We start from the raw sequence: 17,507 nt of genomic DNA, 5'->3' as shown, positions 1-17,507 counted from the left end.
CTTCACGTTATTCCTTATCTGATTCATAGTGATACTGTTATGTATGTTTATATGTAATTCATTTATATTGCTTGACATCAAAATTTCATTTCCTGTTCTCTGGGGGTCTGCCTTCCATTACAGGAAATGCAGGACTCCTTAGGAACTGGAAGGACAACTGATCACTTCATGCTTGCCCTGTTTTTTATTCTGTCCCATAATAAGTACCTACTATTAACCACTGCTCAGATTATTGGGCTAAATGGACCTTTCATGTGGGTCAGTTACAGTTATTTGTATGTTCTTACAATTTTCATGGAACAATTTCTTAAATAGATAAAAATCTTCCGATGCTGGTCATTTCATGACAGTTCTTTTTAGCTTGTGTATGTCATCATAAATAAGAGCTTGGTCTAGATCACTTAATGGAAAGACAACAAAACATTACAACACCATCAAAATTAATAAGGTCGTTGTGTAAGAGAACTGACACTTGTTGATTTAGATACCTTAGATATTGAGATGTTCTAGGATGCAGACTAAATGAAAGAAAGCAACATTAATGGTAATGCTGTCTTTAAGAAATCGTCTGGTCAAAGGAAACCTCTGGATTGCAGATTTCCCAAGATGGATCTTAGGGAAGAAAGGAGTATTCCTTTCTGATAAGAAAACTACTACCAGTGTGCCTGATTTTATTCCCTTGTGTAAATAAATTACTGTGATTAATGAAACACTAACTACACAGTCAGGTACTAGCCAAAAAAAGTCTGAAAATTTGCATTCAAGCAGAAAATTAGTCTCTCAATATTAGCAGATGAATTTACATGGAAATTATAATAAAGATAAGTAACTCTTGGGATCTTCGTGTAATATAGTCAGAAATGAATTTATCCCATAGATATTACGCAAGCTGTCATTGGTAAACACATACAGCATGAGAAATTATAGTCTGCAGGAGTTCAGATCTGTGGGGTGTGGCTTATTATCAGCTCAGATTAGGCAACAGTAGGAAATTTGTAATTCGTGGGATAAAAACCTATCAATAAAACCATGACAGTTGCTCAATACAAGAGTATCAACTGTGGCTGTTCCTGAGCCTAGAGCCTGGGAAAAAAATAACAAGTACCAGTATGTATCAGCTGGCTCTATATTTTTCCAAAGATTAGAATCTTTGGATTGGCCATTGCTGGCAACAGGACCCAGACATGACCTATTTGTCTAACTCGCATTAATTGCCTTAATGTTCTAAAATCTTTAGGTACATGTCTACAAAAAATGTGTGTGTACGTGTGTAAAGTTTGGCATCAAAGTTTTTAAACACAAAAAGTGTACCTGGAATTCTTTAAAAAGGAAGATTGCAAGTATTAAAATGTTGGTAATGCCTCAAGTATTTTTATTTGCTAATCTGTTATTTTATAATTTAGGATTACCTGGTGATTGCTTTTTGGATTTGTTTCTTTTTGTTGAAGTATGATGCATGATACAACCTGCAATTTACTTTTCTAAAAACAGGTGATTTTATAATGAAACTATAAAATCACACATTTTTTTTTATAAAAAATAAAAAAAATGTGTTGCTTGTTGCGTCAGAAAATATTACTGCATGCTGCCCTGTGTTTTGTAACCTTTGGTTTATGCAGGAATATGCTGAATTTCAGTATCGGAGGAGGCACAGGCAGCGTCGACGTGGAGACATGCACAGCCTGCTGAGTAATACTCCAGATCCTGATGACCCCAGTGAGAGTACATTAGGTACGCTCCTGCCTGGGGCTGTTTATTCTCTCTTGCTGCTTCAGAAGTTGCTAGTAGCAACCACAGTGTTCGTTCTTCTTTGGATGCACTTCAAACGAGTTTCAAATATATTATTATATTTTACAGAATGCAGTGTTAAACCTTATTCTTGCACTTTTGTATGTGATTTTAGAAGAGCTGCTGACTTTAATTGTGGCTGTTACACTTTTTAAAGAGTTATGCATTGACATTCCCAGTAACAAGTCCATAGCTATTTAGAGCAGGTTTGCTTTCCTGAAGAAATTTTAAAAAATGCATATTTCATATGCTAGTCTTATCTACATACCAGCTTTTTTAATGCAAATTAAAAAAACCAGTTGTGCCTAGAGTCTAGACAAGATTCCCTCTGCTACGGGACTGCTGGATGATAGCCATAAGACTGTATTACAGAACCCTGCTCAGAAACTCCTGCATTGGCCAAGTACTGGAGACAAGTTGGCATGAGCTATGACTGCCAGCACACTGCTCTCCCAGGCTGAGCTATGCTAGCAGTGAAGTAAGGTCACTGTCACTTGGCTCTCTGTGCTGTCTGTGTCCTGCCAGGAGCCTTTGCAAAGGTACAAAAATAGCTCCAATCCAAATAGTCTTCTGATTCTCATTCTTCAGAGCTTCCAGGTGTGTGCTTCACTTCTAAGCCAGGCTGCAAAATTCTCATCTCTATGTCCTTATGAATTTAAGCCCTATAGCTTGTGTTTTATCAAGAAAGAGAAAAAATGACAAATACATTCTTTATTTTAGAAACTAGAAAAAGTATGGTGATCTTTGGTCTTTCGCTATTGCAAGTAAAATGCAAAACCATCTTACTAGTTTGAGAACTAGAATTTGACTGAACGCTTGGATATTTAGTGACAGGGTGCAATGTTAACAGAGAAAATTAGTTTGTCTGCTGTGTTTCCCTTTGCGTTTTGAAGTGGAAAATTCCACTTTTCAAATTGAGAGTAGTTATTTTCATTACAGAAAATTTTTTTTGAAACAGTATTTTATTCCTATTTTTTGTTGGTTGCTTTAAGAGGACAGAGATGTTAGTTTGTTAGATTGCTGACATATACACTAACAGCTCTGCTCTTAACTGTGCTGCAGCGTTGCAGTATAAATTGATGTAGTGTTAGCATTACAGATGAGTTGTTGTCTCTGCAAGAACAGATATGGGACAACACCAGTTTTAAGCTCCCTGCAGATGAATTCCATGCTGTGTCCTTTGCTTAAAATAAATTGTAAGCTCTAAATCATGCTAAATTTCCATAGTGTCTTTCAGGACAGTGTCTAACTAATGGCATAAAGGCTCTGAAAATAGGGTATTAGTGAAGACATGCAGAGTGTCAAACAAAGAGGCAAAAGGATAAAACCAAACCCATATACTTGAGATTGAGTGCATGCTGGCAAAAATTTCCAAAAGGAATTGTAGAGACAGATCATGATGGATGGCAGATTGAGAAAGAATATAGAATACAGGTTGGACAGAGAGGCAATGTGCAGTATTTTTCAGGACTTTCCATAATTCATGTACATGCTTTGGAAGCATTTTGCTCCCCCTGCCAGTGAGCTTATGCTGCTGACAACATAGCGCATTCTTTCAGAGGGTGAAAGAATGCTATTGAGAGTAGAAAGGCACAAATGAAACAGACAGCATTGTTTTGTCTCCATAGAAGAGTTGGGGTAAAATGAGTGGTTTTGGATAATTCAGTTAAGAGTGAATAAAAGACTGGAATTACACAGCTAGAACCCAAAAGGAAGGCAAGAGATTGTGTCAGTAAATAATGGTATTTATTTATATTCTTATTTATATAAGAAGGCATTCTTGCTTGTTCTTCAAATGTATTTGTTTGAATTGCCCGTACAGACACTCAGGAAGGTGGCAGTAGCAGAAGACATGGCACTTCCATGGTGAGTTCAGCTTCTATGGGTATTCTGCACAGCTCTTCACTTCATGACTATACCCCTGTCAGTCGCTCTGAAAACCAGGATTCTCTGCAGGTATCTCCCCTAATCTCTTCTCCATTCCCTCTGTTTTGCTTGCCACCTTCTGCTCTGCTTTTCTGTGTCGTTTTGTCTCTGCAAATTTTCTTAATTCTTCGATGAGAAAGGGAGAATCTAGGACAACTTGTACATTCTCACCGGTAAGAATTGTTGAATGATTGCTATTGTAACAATAATTAGCTTTTAATTTGTTGGCAACTATGTCAGTAAAATTGATTCTGATAAATCACGTGTCAGTTAGTCATAGATTTGAGACCAAATTGCTTTCAGTCCAAAATGTGTTACAAGATGAAAGTTCTATTGTAAAAGCAACCTTATATATTTCCACAGGCCCTGAGTTCCTTGGATGAAGACGACCCAAACATCCTGCTAGCTATTCAGTTGTCATTACAAGAATCTGGCTTAGCCATAGACGAAGAAACTAGAGACTTTCTGAACAACGAGGCATCTTTAGGAGCAATAGGTACGTCTCTACCTACAAGATTGGACTCTGCTCCCATAAGTATAGATAACCCAAGAGCCGCCTTGAGCAGCTCTGAGCTGTTAGAACTCGGTGACAGCCTGATGAGACTAGGGGCAGGCAGCGATCCGTTTTCGGTCGATCGACTTCATTCACACGCCTGCAGCGATACAAGAGGTGGATTATACTCAACATCTAGTGATGCTGATTCCAGTAGTCAAGATCCCAATACCAATGAAAATCTTCTTGGAAATATTATGGCCTGGTTTCATGACATGAATCCACAGAGTATTGCTCTGATCCCTTCAACAAGTACAGAAACAGATGAGGATTCGCAGCAACCCAGTACTGAAGATGGGTCAGCAGGGCGGGCAAATGTTAGAGACACAGGGTTGGAGCTTCAGGAAGAGCATGCGCTATTTGAGGATGCACTCAAAAACGAAGGCAGAGGAACGCAAACAGAGGAAGGCACTTCTGAAGAAAACATTATTCCAGGTGAAACAGTTTCACAAGGTGGTGATAATACCAGGGAAGTAACAAGCACCCTGGATGCTTCAGGAGATGCTTCAAATCAGACTCCTCAAACCTCAAGTGAGTGGATTGAACGTGTGCATCTGGTATGAACAAAAACTAAATCCGAAGTAAGCAAATGGCAGTGACAGATGGTACAGTATGTGGAGTAAGCATTATGGAGGCTTTGATCCACGTAACTACAGCTCAGTTGTAACCACTGACGTAACAACGGATATTTAGAGGCTCTCTTGAATTGTAGTTCTTTGTAATAATGTGAAACTTTCAAGGAATATCCTTTCCATTTAATTTGGTAGTACTTGCCTCTTTGCTCTCAAGAAAATTGAATAAGTAGGTTGTATTCCACATTCCTAATACAAGGCAGCATCTGTTTAGCCTTAGGTTGATGATCCTTAACTTTAAAGTTTGGATTAAAGGCTTACACTGATTATTTTGGTTGTTTTTTCTAAGAAATAGTTTATTCCTTTTTTTTTTTTTTTTTTTTTTTTTTTTTTTGGAACTCATTCTTTCACCAAAACAACATTTAGCAATTTATTTGGGGTTTTTGTTTTGTTTTCCATAACCTTTCCTTACTCATTTGTCATTTTTGTTAGCAGTGTGATCTGAGGTATTTAAGGCTTCTCTTTAGTACTGCTCCAGGAACATGTTTTAGGGGATATTCCTTCACATTAAAATCAAAGATTTTTTCATGTCTATTTACAGTCCAAACGTGCCAAACTGTGAATAGTTAGCTGGCAGTAGCCTGATCAAACAGGGCGGTGTTACTCTATCAAACTAATCCCACAATTCTTAGCAGTGAAAGAAACCACTGGGTAGCATTGCTTCTCTAAATTTAACTGGCATGTGTTGCCATGGTGACTGCATTTAATCAAATGTAGCCTGTATCTTAAGTTAATAAAACCTAATGCTGCTGTTAAACAGTTATTTTAAATATTAAAATACAGTCAATTAGCAACAGCTATGCTGTATTTTAAGAGACACTTTAATGGAAGTGCAATCATAGTTCTTTGTTTTCATAATTCTACAAAGCATTCTATGCACTGATAGTGCAATTACTTTTAATGATAACATTTTATAAAAATATAGGAATACAGGATTTTCATACATTAGCCAGTCCCACAGTTAAAGTTCAGATAACAGATTCTGCTCAACATGTTACGGTGCCTTTGCCAAACCCAACTGGATAGTTGCCACAGTTAAACAAGTAATTCAATTTCAGTGTCTGTTCTGGAGTAACTATGCTATTAATTGCAAAGACCTCCATACAACCACCCATGGCCTTGCCTTTACAGTAAATAACTAAGTGTTGAATCAGTGTTTTCGCATAAACAAAACACTGCTAGGTATTTGTTCAATTGCACAATATTCATTTGCTGTGTGATTACTGTTTAGTGTTAAAAAAAAACACACACAAAAAAACCCCCCTTCCTAGTCGTTGTACCGTGAAAATAAAAAAAATACTGGTTTTAGATTTGCTTAAAAGCATCAATCTACAGTTAGTGAGATACAATGGTACAGTATGTAATTACAACTAGAGTAAGTTGTTGAAATGGCTGTTTTAATTACATATAATCAAACCTTTTCATAACACAAGCAAATTACATACACTCCATTTTAAGTTTTGCTTAACTGTTACCAGAAATTTCTTGATATGATATAAAAGTTTATTACTACTGAGTGTGTATAGGCAAGTGTCATGATAGCAAAGTTTATGTATTGATTACTGTGAGTTCAAGTGAGTGTTTTGAATTCATGCAAATCCTGCTTTTGAACCTTGCAGTCACAAGGTTCGTATTAGTAAAAACTGAAGTAAGAATATTTTACCCTTACCCCTTAAGAACCTAGATCATTTTGCAAGCATCTTTAGAGAGAATGGAATAGAGTAGTCTCAACTCGTTTACCAGCTTTCCCTCTAGCTGCCCCTTTCCTGACATAATCATGAACTTTTGGACATCTTTGCAAAATACCTATTTAAAATTGTTGTACGGTATAAAATCCTTCAACTAAAGCAGTTCTTTGTGAACTGTCAACATGAATTGGCCTGAAAGTTGTTTAGCTCACATAGCTTCCTTGAATGTCTGGATAGGAAGATTCTCACAAAGATCGTGTGTATTGCATTGAGATGTCTTGCAAAGCTACAGTAAGATACGTTAAGAGTGCTCTCTGTGAAGATAGTGAAGTTTGTGGGTTCTGGTTTTTTGTAATTTGGTTAGGTTGTGCAGTATATTCATTGTTTCCGTGTTACTCTTACGAGCATGAAATTAGCCTATTAAATTTGTATTTTCTTGGTACTTATTTTAACACCATAGTCATTGACTTTACAATTCAAAAATAAAGTTTGGCAAGACTATTTTGTAAACCTGTTAATTTTATAATGTAAAAAATTACTCTAACCTTGAATTGTTATTTGCACTTTCATAGTCTATACTTGATACATTCCCACTTTATATACAAGTAGGATACTACAACCATGTAGATGTTTGGCCAAATGAATGCTGTTAATAATATGTAAAATTCTTTGATTAAACATTTATTACTTAAACTAATTCTGTTCTGTCTTATCTCATCTTAGACTTACTGTAGCAGATTCTGAAGACTGATGATAGAAGTTTTTAGGATACGTTTGGTCCCAAGCCTGAATAGCAGGGGACCATAACAGTAAGATGAATGTTTTGATTTGAAAGTATAAGGTACCAATTACATTCATTAAGCTTTGAAAACCTAAAGTAGACAGTTTCACTTTACTTGCCCCAGCCATTTTGTGCACCTATGTTTTTGTAAGCTGTAATGCCCTGTCAGTAAAAATAGTGGTGCTGAACAATGTGGAGGGGTGGTACTGATCCTTGAGGAACATACCATGAATTAGTGGAACTGACAGCTTATGATGCTGAAGCCTGAATGCTGCACAGAACACAAAATGTTAAAACTGGTCTGTTTGATCAAGGAAAACTTGGTGGTCTGAATAGTGCTCCTGAATTGTGTCATATCCATTTCTGTTGTTAGCAGGAAATTCCAAACTGTCCAAACAAACACTAAACTATTCTGTTCATTGTTACAATGATTTGCTTCTTGAAACAATCATGCCACGATACAGGAGAGCTCAAAGCTGGATTAGTCATTGCAAGGCACTTCTCATCACCTGCTGCTGTGGTGTTGCTCAATATGCTGCAATTAGCAAAAGAAAATGAGTTTTACTAAGACAGTGAGTGTTTTTTTTTTCCTAATAGCAGCTATAACATACTAGTATTCAAACTTAAGACATAGTTTCAGAGGTGTTAAAAATCACAACATGCTTCAAAACCAGACACCCCTACAGCCCAGCTTCAGAGCTCTCTTTATCAAGGCTGACTTCACAATTGCATTTTCCTCCTCTTCTCTCCCAGCACACGTCATCCCACTGCAGTACTCACAGGGGCTGATAAGGATGGAATCCAAACAGATACAATGACAGCTAGTTTCTTCACCGAAAATTATCTATGCAATCTACTTGATATTGCAGAATGTAGTGATTACTGTCCTTATTACTCTTCTGCATATCAGACAGATCTGGACACTTGAAAACCATAGGGAAGCCAGTGGTAGTGCAAAGTCGAGTGTCATTTCTAACCTTTGTTCCTTTTAACTGAAGAGTAAAGCACAAGATGTGCACAAAAAGGAGGAGGTAGATCCCCTGTTAGCACTGCATGAGATGTTTCTGCCAGTCTTTGTACAAGGGTAAAGGAATGAAAACTTAACTTTCTGCAGTGATTTGTGTGCATTCCAATTCAAAACTATGCAATAATAGAATTTGTATTGTTCTCCAAATATATAACAACATGAAACACTTCAAGCCATTCATAAAAGATTTACTGAAAATAGAACAATGAAGTAAAAAAAATATTTCCAGTAAACTGCAAAGCCTTTTTTCTCCCAAGTTTTCATAGATACATAGAGTTGCGGCTCACCAAGGCCGTTGTTGACAGGATGGTGTCATTTTAAAATTAAGCAGGTCTTCATCTTTACAAAACTCCTTTCTGCAGTGATGTAAAAAATTCAGAAGAATTTTGCACGTTTTCTTTTCTTTTTAAGTCATTTGCATGGACGTACAGATACATGGAATGTTTATCTGCAGGGAGATGAGACAAACAGTCACAAAATGATACCGTGAGCCCACCACCTTCCAGGGCAGCAGAGAGGCTGCAACTGCACAGCTCCTCAGAAACAGGTTGCTGTGCATAGTTCCATGCTGTGCATAAAACTAGAGCCTTGGGAAGACTTCAGCACAGCTTTAACCTTTCAAGCACTGCTACATCCCAAATCCTCGGTAAGTTTGGCCAGAACACCCATGTGAATTTGTGGGATCCAGCAATAATTCAGCAAGTGGCTCTACCTAAAACCTAGCAGGCAGCGTTCCTCCAGCACACTTCCTGACAGAGCTAACACAGAAAGCAGCATGCTTTGGTGTGACAGCACTGTTTGCATGCGCTTGACTCTTACAGCCTGGTAATCATCAAGAAGTCAAAAACTCACATGGGACCACGAGTTCTCAACTGGAAAGTTTTTGAGTAAGGGTTTGAAACCCAGATTTTCCATGTCCCCCAGACATTTCTTTGGTCACAGGGCTATCTTGGATTGTAATGCTGAGTTTCCATTCTGTGTCATACAGATGCACGGAGGCTTAAGCTGGAGATAGCACAAAACTATGTGAAGCAGTTTTGGACATTCACATGGGCAGACTGGGTCACAGAGCATTGAAGGACTCAGCATTTGCAGCCTTTGATTGGCCCTGGAATTGGTTTTTCTTAGTGTTTGTGCTCTGAAAGCCTTTCCTGGGGAAACTACTAGGGCAGGCTTCAAGAATACAGCCCTGGGCAGTGTAGCAAACGACAAAAAAGTGCAGATGAGGATGCAAAGAAATGGGGGCAGTAGAGTGGGTGCCTACCCCAGAGAAAAAGTTCATCAAAAAACACATGCAGTGATAACCACAAGTAACCTGTTCAGTGCAACTGATGGAACAGCACAGACAGGTATCTTATTTTTGAAATCTGTAAGTGTAATAAACAAGTAATGGTAAATAACTGCATCTGCTTTACATTTAGTATGAGATCTTATCCCACTGCCCCATCTCCTTTATATTTTTCCACTAATTTCTATTGCATGTAGATTTAGAGGAAATTAAAGAGGAAATCTTTATAATTAAGATAATTTACATGCACAATAGAAATGTGCCTTTAGGAATCGGTGTTGACTTGCAGCTGTTGTACTGGCTTATAATGAAGGCATGGAAGTATTCCTTAACACCAAACATGCATAAAGACAATGAACTTCCCTACCAGTAGCACCTACTTCTCACAGTGCAAAGAATAATAAAAGTCCCAACTGAGGCTGCACCCAAGGATCACATTATTCCATCAGCAGTGTAAAGGCTAAAAGCCAAGACCAGAGAATTGCTACTGGAGCCACAATTCAACCTAACCAATTCAAGTTTTGTTCAAAGATCCCAGCTGTTTGGATGAAGCAGAAACAGCGACATGTAACGACAACCAGTTAAGCGGGAAACCTGTGCTACAGGATTCCCATTTCCAAGAAGACTCACTGGTGAAAAGGTAGCCCGCTGTTCCGAAAATAAGTCCTAAGGGCCTGAAGACAACTGCAGAAATACTTCTGTTAAGAGGTGCATTTTCTCCATTCTTGTGTCACAGAAGCATTCTCAAGAATTATAGCAGTTTGAGAGTCAGACTTACCATACTCTTCAAGAACGAGGCGTGTGTCCAAGTCTTAACGCTGCCACTGCAACATGCCTTGGGCCAGAACTCAGAGACCTCAGAAAGTGGGGCTGGTTCTTGGCTCCACCATGCTTTTGAATGAGGAATTAAGACCTACATGTTGCTAAGAGATATGCAGGCTATTCATGTTAGCAGTAATTCTCCAATACATTTAAAGAATAGCATCCCTTATAGCTAAGGTAATTAAGAGAAAAAAGGCCCTCATAAGAGAGCTAAGGAGCATATGAACCTTAGCACAGCACCATGTGGAAACACAGACTGCACCAGTAGGGCAGTCATGCCCAATTACATGCATTCACAGCACAAATATTTCCAGACCAGCCCTCCAGGTGCATCCTCTGCAGAGTGACACAATGTTGTAATAAAGGATTCTTCAGATAGGGGCCAGCAGATACAGGAAGCTAAAAGGAAGCAGTGCAATTAAATTATTGCAGAATAATTAAACTATGCAAGCAGGGGATGCATGGAGCATATGTGGATATGCAGCACTTCTAATAATTAATCATCACCATCTGAAAGCTCTCAGGAATAAACGATTCTGCACAGGTGGTCAGGGTGCACTCAGCCAACTCCAGGTGGAGCTCACATTTTGCTCCAGGTTCTTTGTCTGCCCTTGGGTGAAGTTCCTTGGGGCAGGGATGGGTTCTGAGATCAGTCAAGAGAGCACTACTCTTTTGCTGAGGCTAAAATAAAGTAAAATAAGGTGAAAGTATGCAATAGTGTGATAAAATGAATGTAATCCCCTGCTTCAGCTAAATTTACACCGCACAAAATCCAGCCACCTACATTAGGCATTTCCAACTTTGAAGCCACATCCCAACACAACCCACTTCAGCTTCAGAAAGCCTGGTTCTACTAAGGGGAATCTAGAAACAAATAAAGATGCTCAAAGATTAGCATCACCTTTGCCAAATTTGGATCCTAGCAAGGGGAACAGAAGGAGAGGGCTTTTAAGAAGTCCTGAGTCATTCCCCCTGTACCTACTGGGCACTCAGCAATTCTCCCATCACATTTCAGCCATTGCCTTTCCAACCTCCCTCAGCCCAGGCAGGGGGCGGTGGGACAGCCAGGGCAGCCCCAACTCTCCATGCCGGTGGTTCTGAGGGCCTTTCAGAGGCCACGAGCAGAATGGTGATCCCAAGCCCCACCTCAGGGTGTCATTCTATGCAGGCAGATCCCTGTGAGTTGTGCCCATCAACTACAGAGTTGTTCCCATAGCACACAGAGTGAAATCCCCTGTTTTACATGAAAGAGCGATGGGGTTTAAGCAGGATCCTTTCCCTCAACAATAAAAAAAGCATTGCAGAAAATAGTTCACATCTGCTGAGTATGAGGCAAAATCAATTTAATTTGCATCAAGGCAGGTTTAAACGAAACCTAGCAGCTCCCACACTCCAGAACCAAGCCTGCCACATAATCATAGAATCACATAATTGTTCAGGCTGGAAAAGACCTTAAAGATCATCAAGTCCTACCTCAACCTAACTATACCACCCGAACTCTAACAGCCTAAATCACATTCCTGAGCACCACATCCAAAGTTTTCAAACACATCCAGGGATGGTGACTCAACCACCTCCCTGGGAAGCCCATTCCAGTGCCTAACAACGCTTTCTGTAAAGAAGCGTTTCCTCATATCCAACCTAAACCACCCCTACCACAACTTCAGGCCATCTCCCCTCGCCCTTAAGAACCCACTGCCCTTCCTCCTGTCCTCCGCCGTGCCGCACCGCCCCCCAGCGGCGGTACGGAGCGGCGGCCCCGCACGCAGCAGAGGGCAGGGCCCTGCCGCGCTCCTCCCGCCGCGCCGCCACGCAGCGACATCCGCCGCCGCTGGGGAGGGGCCGGGACCGAGGCGGGCCCGGCGGTGGCGCCGCGTTCCCCCGTGTCGCTGCCGGGGGCCGCGGGCCCCGCCGCCGGCCGCAGGATGCCGCTGGGGCTGAAGCCCACGTGCAGCGTGTGCCGCAGCACGTCCTCCTCCATGTGGAAGAAGGGCGGGCAGGGCGAGATCCTGTGCAACAACTGCACGGCCCGCTCCGCCCCGCCGGGGCCCGCCGCCTTCGCCACCACCTCGGCCGCCGCGCAGCACAGCAACGGCAGCGGCGGGGGCGGCGGCGGCGGGAAGCAGGTGAGCGCCGGGCTGCGGGCGGGTCGGCTCCCCGGCGTTCCCGCCGTGTTTATTTACAGCCCCGTTCCGTTCCCTCCGCCCCCAGAGCAAGCAGGAGATCCACCGGCGGTCCGCGCGGCTGAGGAACACCAAGTACAAGTCCGCGCCCGCCGCCGAGAAGAAGGTTTCCACGAAGGGCAAAGGCAGGAGGCACATCTTCAAGCTGAAGAACGTAAGGCGCTGCCGGGGCTGTCCGCTCGGGCGGGGCGGGCGGGCCCTGCGGGGTGCTGCCCGAGGCTGGCGGCGCTGCCCCGCTGTGCGTTTGTAAAGTACGGACGTCTGCGGCTCGTTTCCCGTGTTTCCACATTCTCTGCGATTCTCCGTCAGTGTGGCGTCGTCGTAAAAGGGCGAGAAAACCCACCCTGCAGTTCTCTTGCTCTGCTTTAACGCTCTTCCTCTTCCATCTGTGTTGTTTCCCCAGCCCATCAAGGCCCCTGAATCCGTATCTACCATCATTACCGCAGAGTCGATCTTCTATAAGGTATGGCCCGTGCAGATCTGCCCACCGAAAGGACCTTCCTGGTGCTTTCAGTTTCAAAAGTTACCAGGGAGGCAGCAGGAGGTGCTCACAGAGCTGTGCTTCCCTGCCCAGCAGTGTGCAGGGTTCTGCTCTGCCTTACAGTGCTGCATCTGCTGAGGTCCCACAGGAGCCCATGTAGTCACACTTGTCATGTTGTGTTCATCAGAGAGATGGCAGCCGGCCCGGCTCCCACCTGGGCTGTGTGTGAGCGATGCCACACACCCTGGTAGCGAGGTGTTTAGGCAGTGTGCTCTTGAAATAGGGTTTGAAATTTGGGTGGCCCTCTCTGGAGCCAGCAGCTGAACTGCTCAATCGCCTTTGGTCCCCTTGCAGTAGTCCAGTCTTGATAGTGCAGACACTGTGCTGTGTTGCAGAATGTTGTTATGACACCAAGTGATGTCGCGCTTGCTGTGCAGCGTTATGCACTGACTGAGCACTGTGTAACATCTGGCCTTAGCAGGAGGTGACTCTGTGTTTTGGGCCTGCTTTGCACACTGATAGGTGAACTTTGTGTGCAGAAAGCTGCTTTCCCTGCACGTACAAGGTGATTGCTGCTATTACTTTCTATGGAAGGTGGTATCACTCATTTACTGACAGAACAAAACCATCACTGCTGTGCAGATGGGAGGTGCAGCGGTAGTGGGAAGGGGGGATGCAGAGCAACTGAGAGCTGGTTCTGTGAAGGTGGGTGAGGCTAGGCTGCTTCTGTGGCATTTGGCAGGCAGAGATGCTGACCTGTAGAGCCTCAAAAACAGTTCAGGGACTGAACTCAAAGTTCCAGACATTAGGTGGTTGTACACAGGTCATGCTGGTGACTGCTCAGGTGTGACAGTGCTCTGGTTCATGCCACCTTTCTTTGCATGTGGGAAAGCTATGGCTGTATTGAGATTGGGGTAATTTGAGGTAGTGTAAGGTCATGATATTTGGCATATGAATCAGAGTGAAGCTTTTGAGATCAGATTGATTTGACTTTCATTTGTGTGCCTTCTAGGGTGTGTACTACCAAATTGGAGATGTTGTTTCGGTAGTTGATGAGCAGGATGGCAAAACATACTATGCCCAGATCCGTGGCTTTATTCAGGACCAATACTGTGAAAAGAGTGCTGCGCTAACATGGCTCATTCCTACGCAAGCCAGCCCCAAAGACTGCTTTGACCCCGCATCCTATATCATAGGTAATCTCTAAGCCTTCGTTTCATATGACTGCTTACATGTTCCCAAACTAATGCAGAGTTGTAACTTTTAAGTAAACTTGTTTGGTTTGTTGTAGTCTTTTATGTGATTCCCACATTTTAGACCCTAATCCTGTAAGCATTTAGTTTACTTGAATACTTTTTAAAATTCATATATGTGAGCAGCACTGCTGCAGTGAGTGGGGTTGTTTATTTCTTGTGCTCACAGGCACACACAATTACAGTCTTACAACTTTAAGGATCAAATTACTACTCCACAGATAGAATTAAAAGTTATTATGACATAAACTAGATGTGCCAGTCCAAGCTGTTTCTTCTGAAGTGACCAGAATTAGCTGCTTTTAATCTTGGATATATAAAGTACATTGAGAGCACTGGCGTAGAGTGTGTTCTGCAGCTGATTAAGAAGTAGTAATAAATTGAGTAAATCCTTCTGACAGCAGGCACAAATAGGATCTATTAAGAACATGTTCTTCAAATGGGGAAAAAGATCAACCCGACAGAAATAAGGAGGTTTTTCACTGGTGCTTTAGCCTCAAATACTATGCAAGGTATTTTTTTTTTGGTGGGGCAGATGTTGACTGTTGTTGTGTATTATATCGTCTTGGACTCTCCACTTTCATGCCTTTTAAAATTTGTATTTGAAAAACATTTTTTTTTTTTTTTTAATAGGACCAGAAGAAGATCTCCCAAGGAAAATGGAATATTTGGAATTTGTTTGTCACGCACCTTCAGAATATTTCAAATCTCGATCATCTCCCTTCCCTACTGTTCCTACAAGGCCAGAGAAGGGATATATATGGACTCATGTAGGACCTACCCCTGCAATCTCCATTAAAGAAACTGTTACCAATAATTTATAATTTTTTAAAGGAACACTTTGGACCACTTATTTTCAATATATCCTGAGGTCTGCATATCCCATATGTTTAAAAAAAGTTTAAAAAAAAGTTTTTTTTTTTTTTTAAAAAAAGGATAAAATGTTCTGTTTACTTCATGGATTTATGTATTTATTTTAAAATACATCTCATCTTTAAAACTGAAGTTGTTTCTTTTTCCCCATGTTATATTTTGTAGTCATTGCTGATCATTTTGGGAAAACCCACAGTTCATATCCGCTTCTACTTGGATGAGCAAATCAATTGACTTCTGAACATTGACTTTAGCGTTCTTATTTTCCAGTTTCGCAGAAAATGAGTTACAGGGTGTACTTCTAATTGTGCAGCCCCTTAGATGTCTTTTTCATGGAATCATAGAACATCCCAAGTTGGAAGGGACCCACAAGGGTCATCAAATCCAACTCCTGGCTCCACACAGCACCACCCAAAAATCAAATCACGTATCTGGAAGCGCTGTTCAAGCACTCCTTGAACTCCAGCAGCCTGGGGCTGCGCCCACAGCCCTGTGCAGCCCATTCCATGCCCACCACCCTGTGGTGCAGACCCTTCCCTGACCCCCGGCTGCCCTCCCCTGACGCAGCTCCATGCTGTTCCCTTGGGTCCTGTTGCTGTCACACAGAGCAGAGCTCAGTGCTGCCCCTCCACTCCCTGTGAGGAGCTGCAGCTGCTGTGAGGACCCCTCAGCTCCTCTGCTCTGGGCTGAGCAAACCCAGGGACCTCAGCTGCTCCTCATACATCTTGCCTTCTGGACTCCTTGTAGGCCTCTTTGTACCCCTTCTTCGGACACTTAAACAGTTTCCTTATGCTGTGGCACCCAAACTGCGCCCAGTGCTGGAGGAGAGGCCGCACAGCTCAGAGCAGAGCAGCACAACCTCTCCCTTTGCCCAGTGGCGGTGCTGGGCCTACAGCACCCAGGCTATGGTTGGCCCTTCTGGCTGCCGGGCACACTGCTGGCTCATTTTCAGCTTGCTGTCAACCAAGCTTAATTTGGTGAACTGTGACAGCAATTTTTCTTTATTTCTTAAATAAACTCATAAATATCCAAAATAAATTCATAAACAAACGCTTGTGGATGCAAACTTGATCAGTGATGCAGTAACTAGTTTTCTATTGCACTCATTTTTTTCTTCAGGCTTAAGCCTATCAGCCATGTGGCTGTATTAGCTGTCACCTTCTAAGGGAGTGTTTTTCAGCCCCATGGGCCTAAGTAACTTTCTGCTAAACGTTGTTTATGTATGAGGATACCCTTCTTACAAAGCTGAATGCAGATTTCAAGCCTGTTATTTGGGTTTATCACCTTGTTTCCTCCTGTTGGAATATATCCTTATTTCTTGAGTAAGGCAACACTGACATACAGTTTGAACTGTACGTTGTTATAAATTTGTGTGCATTTTTTCAGTCTTTGCAGTTAACAATGATATGAAAAATAATCCTGAAATCAAATTAAGCATTTGTTCAGGAAAAGGAAATAAAGACCGATTTTATATACTGATAGTCTCAGTAGAGTAATGAAAACACTTAAGCAGCTGAAGCGGAAAAGTACCAAATACTGAACTACTGGTGTTAAGAGCTTTCTGCACAAACTGTTCTACAAGCCAGTCAGCTCAGAGCATTGTGATGTGCTTAGGAATCCCTGAGCTTGCTGCTTCCTGCTGCTTGTGAGGGACAGAGAAGGTAGGGGGCCTCCCCAGAGGCAAGACTTGGCATTTCCTTTGGTTGAGCTTCATGAGATTCATGCTGGCTCATTTCTCCAGCCTACTCATGTTGCACTGAATGGCAACACGATGATCAACCATTCCTCTCCATGCCATTCAATGCCTGCAGTGTGAGCACTGAAGAGATCTGAGGTCTCCACCTGTGTTCTGAAGGAAATCATCGTGGCCTTCAGGTTCAAGTGAGTAAGCTGCATGATAATTATGAAACTTCACAGTCAAGAAGAGCCAGAACAGAGTTGTTGCAGGAGCTGTACAGGCACGCTACGTGTAAAAGGTGATAAAGCTATTGTAGCAGAGGTGCCAAATGAGTTCCAACGCTTGGAAACCTAAGGAGATATTTATGCCAGAACAGGTCTTTGTGGGGGACTTATCACATGTTGTTCTGTTTTGTGCAAACAGCCATCACTGCCAAAAAGAGAAAGAGCTGACCTGAGAAAGTGTTTCAGAGAAAGAAAAACAAATGAGTTAAGACTATTTCTAAATGACCATAGATGGTCCTGCAAGGACTTG

At 42.0% G+C, this 17,507-nt stretch overlaps 2 protein-coding genes across 6 annotated transcripts in view; both read left to right on the top strand.

Annotated features, from left to right (window-relative positions):
* ANKIB1 (ankyrin repeat and IBR domain containing 1) overlaps positions 1-7,284 on the top strand; it is an 88,075-nt gene extending 80,791 nt beyond the window's left edge. For 3 of the 5 annotated variants that reach the window (XM_042816615.1, XM_042816617.1, XM_042816616.1), the window contains exons 18-20: positions 1,620-1,731; positions 3,611-3,744; positions 4,078-7,284. In XM_042816615.1, coding sequence (XP_042672549.1) covers positions 1,620-1,731; positions 3,611-3,744; positions 4,078-4,830 — 999 coding nt within the window. In that variant the 3' untranslated portion in view covers positions 4,831-7,284. The remainder of the gene's footprint in view (positions 1-1,619; positions 1,732-3,610; positions 3,745-4,077) is intronic. The other 2 variants (XM_042816618.1, XM_042816619.1) reach the window with 2 other exon arrangements.
* Positions 7,285-12,424: 5,140 nt separating this feature from the next.
* On the top strand, positions 12,425-15,376 carry GATAD1 (GATA zinc finger domain containing 1). Its single transcript, XM_042817069.1, has 5 exons — positions 12,425-12,631; positions 12,717-12,842; positions 13,092-13,151; positions 14,182-14,365; positions 15,056-15,376. Exons 1-5 carry the CDS (start codon positions 12,431-12,433, stop codon positions 15,244-15,246), a joined length of 762 nt encoding a protein of 253 aa, XP_042673003.1. The 5' UTR covers positions 12,425-12,430; the 3' UTR covers positions 15,247-15,376.
* The last annotated feature ends 2,131 nt before the right edge of the window (positions 15,377-17,507 follow it).

The sequence above is a fragment of the Centrocercus urophasianus genome, unplaced genomic scaffold (genome assembly GCF_019232065.1).
Source record: "Centrocercus urophasianus isolate 14NV4802_14NV808 unplaced genomic scaffold, USGS_Curo_1.0 seq_16, whole genome shotgun sequence".
Lineage (NCBI taxonomy): Eukaryota > Metazoa > Chordata > Aves > Galliformes > Phasianidae > Centrocercus > Centrocercus urophasianus.
This window is presented reverse-complemented; position numbering and strand designations above follow the sequence as displayed.

What these genes read in the sequence shown, in the direction of transcription:
- GATAD1 (XM_042817069.1), top strand. Translation starts at nt 12,431, where the DNA reads ATGCCGCTGGGGCTGAAGCCCACGTGCAGCGTGTGCCGCAGCACGTCC. An exon ending in GCGGCGGCGGCGGGAAGCAG is followed by an intron (nt 12,632 to 12,716) that starts GTGAGCGCCGGG and finishes CTCCGCCCCCAG; the next exon opens with AGCAAGCAGGAGATCCACCG. An exon ending in CAGAGTCGATCTTCTATAAG is followed by an intron (nt 13,152 to 14,181) that starts GTATGGCCCGTG and finishes TGTGCCTTCTAG; the next exon opens with GGTGTGTACTACCAAATTGG.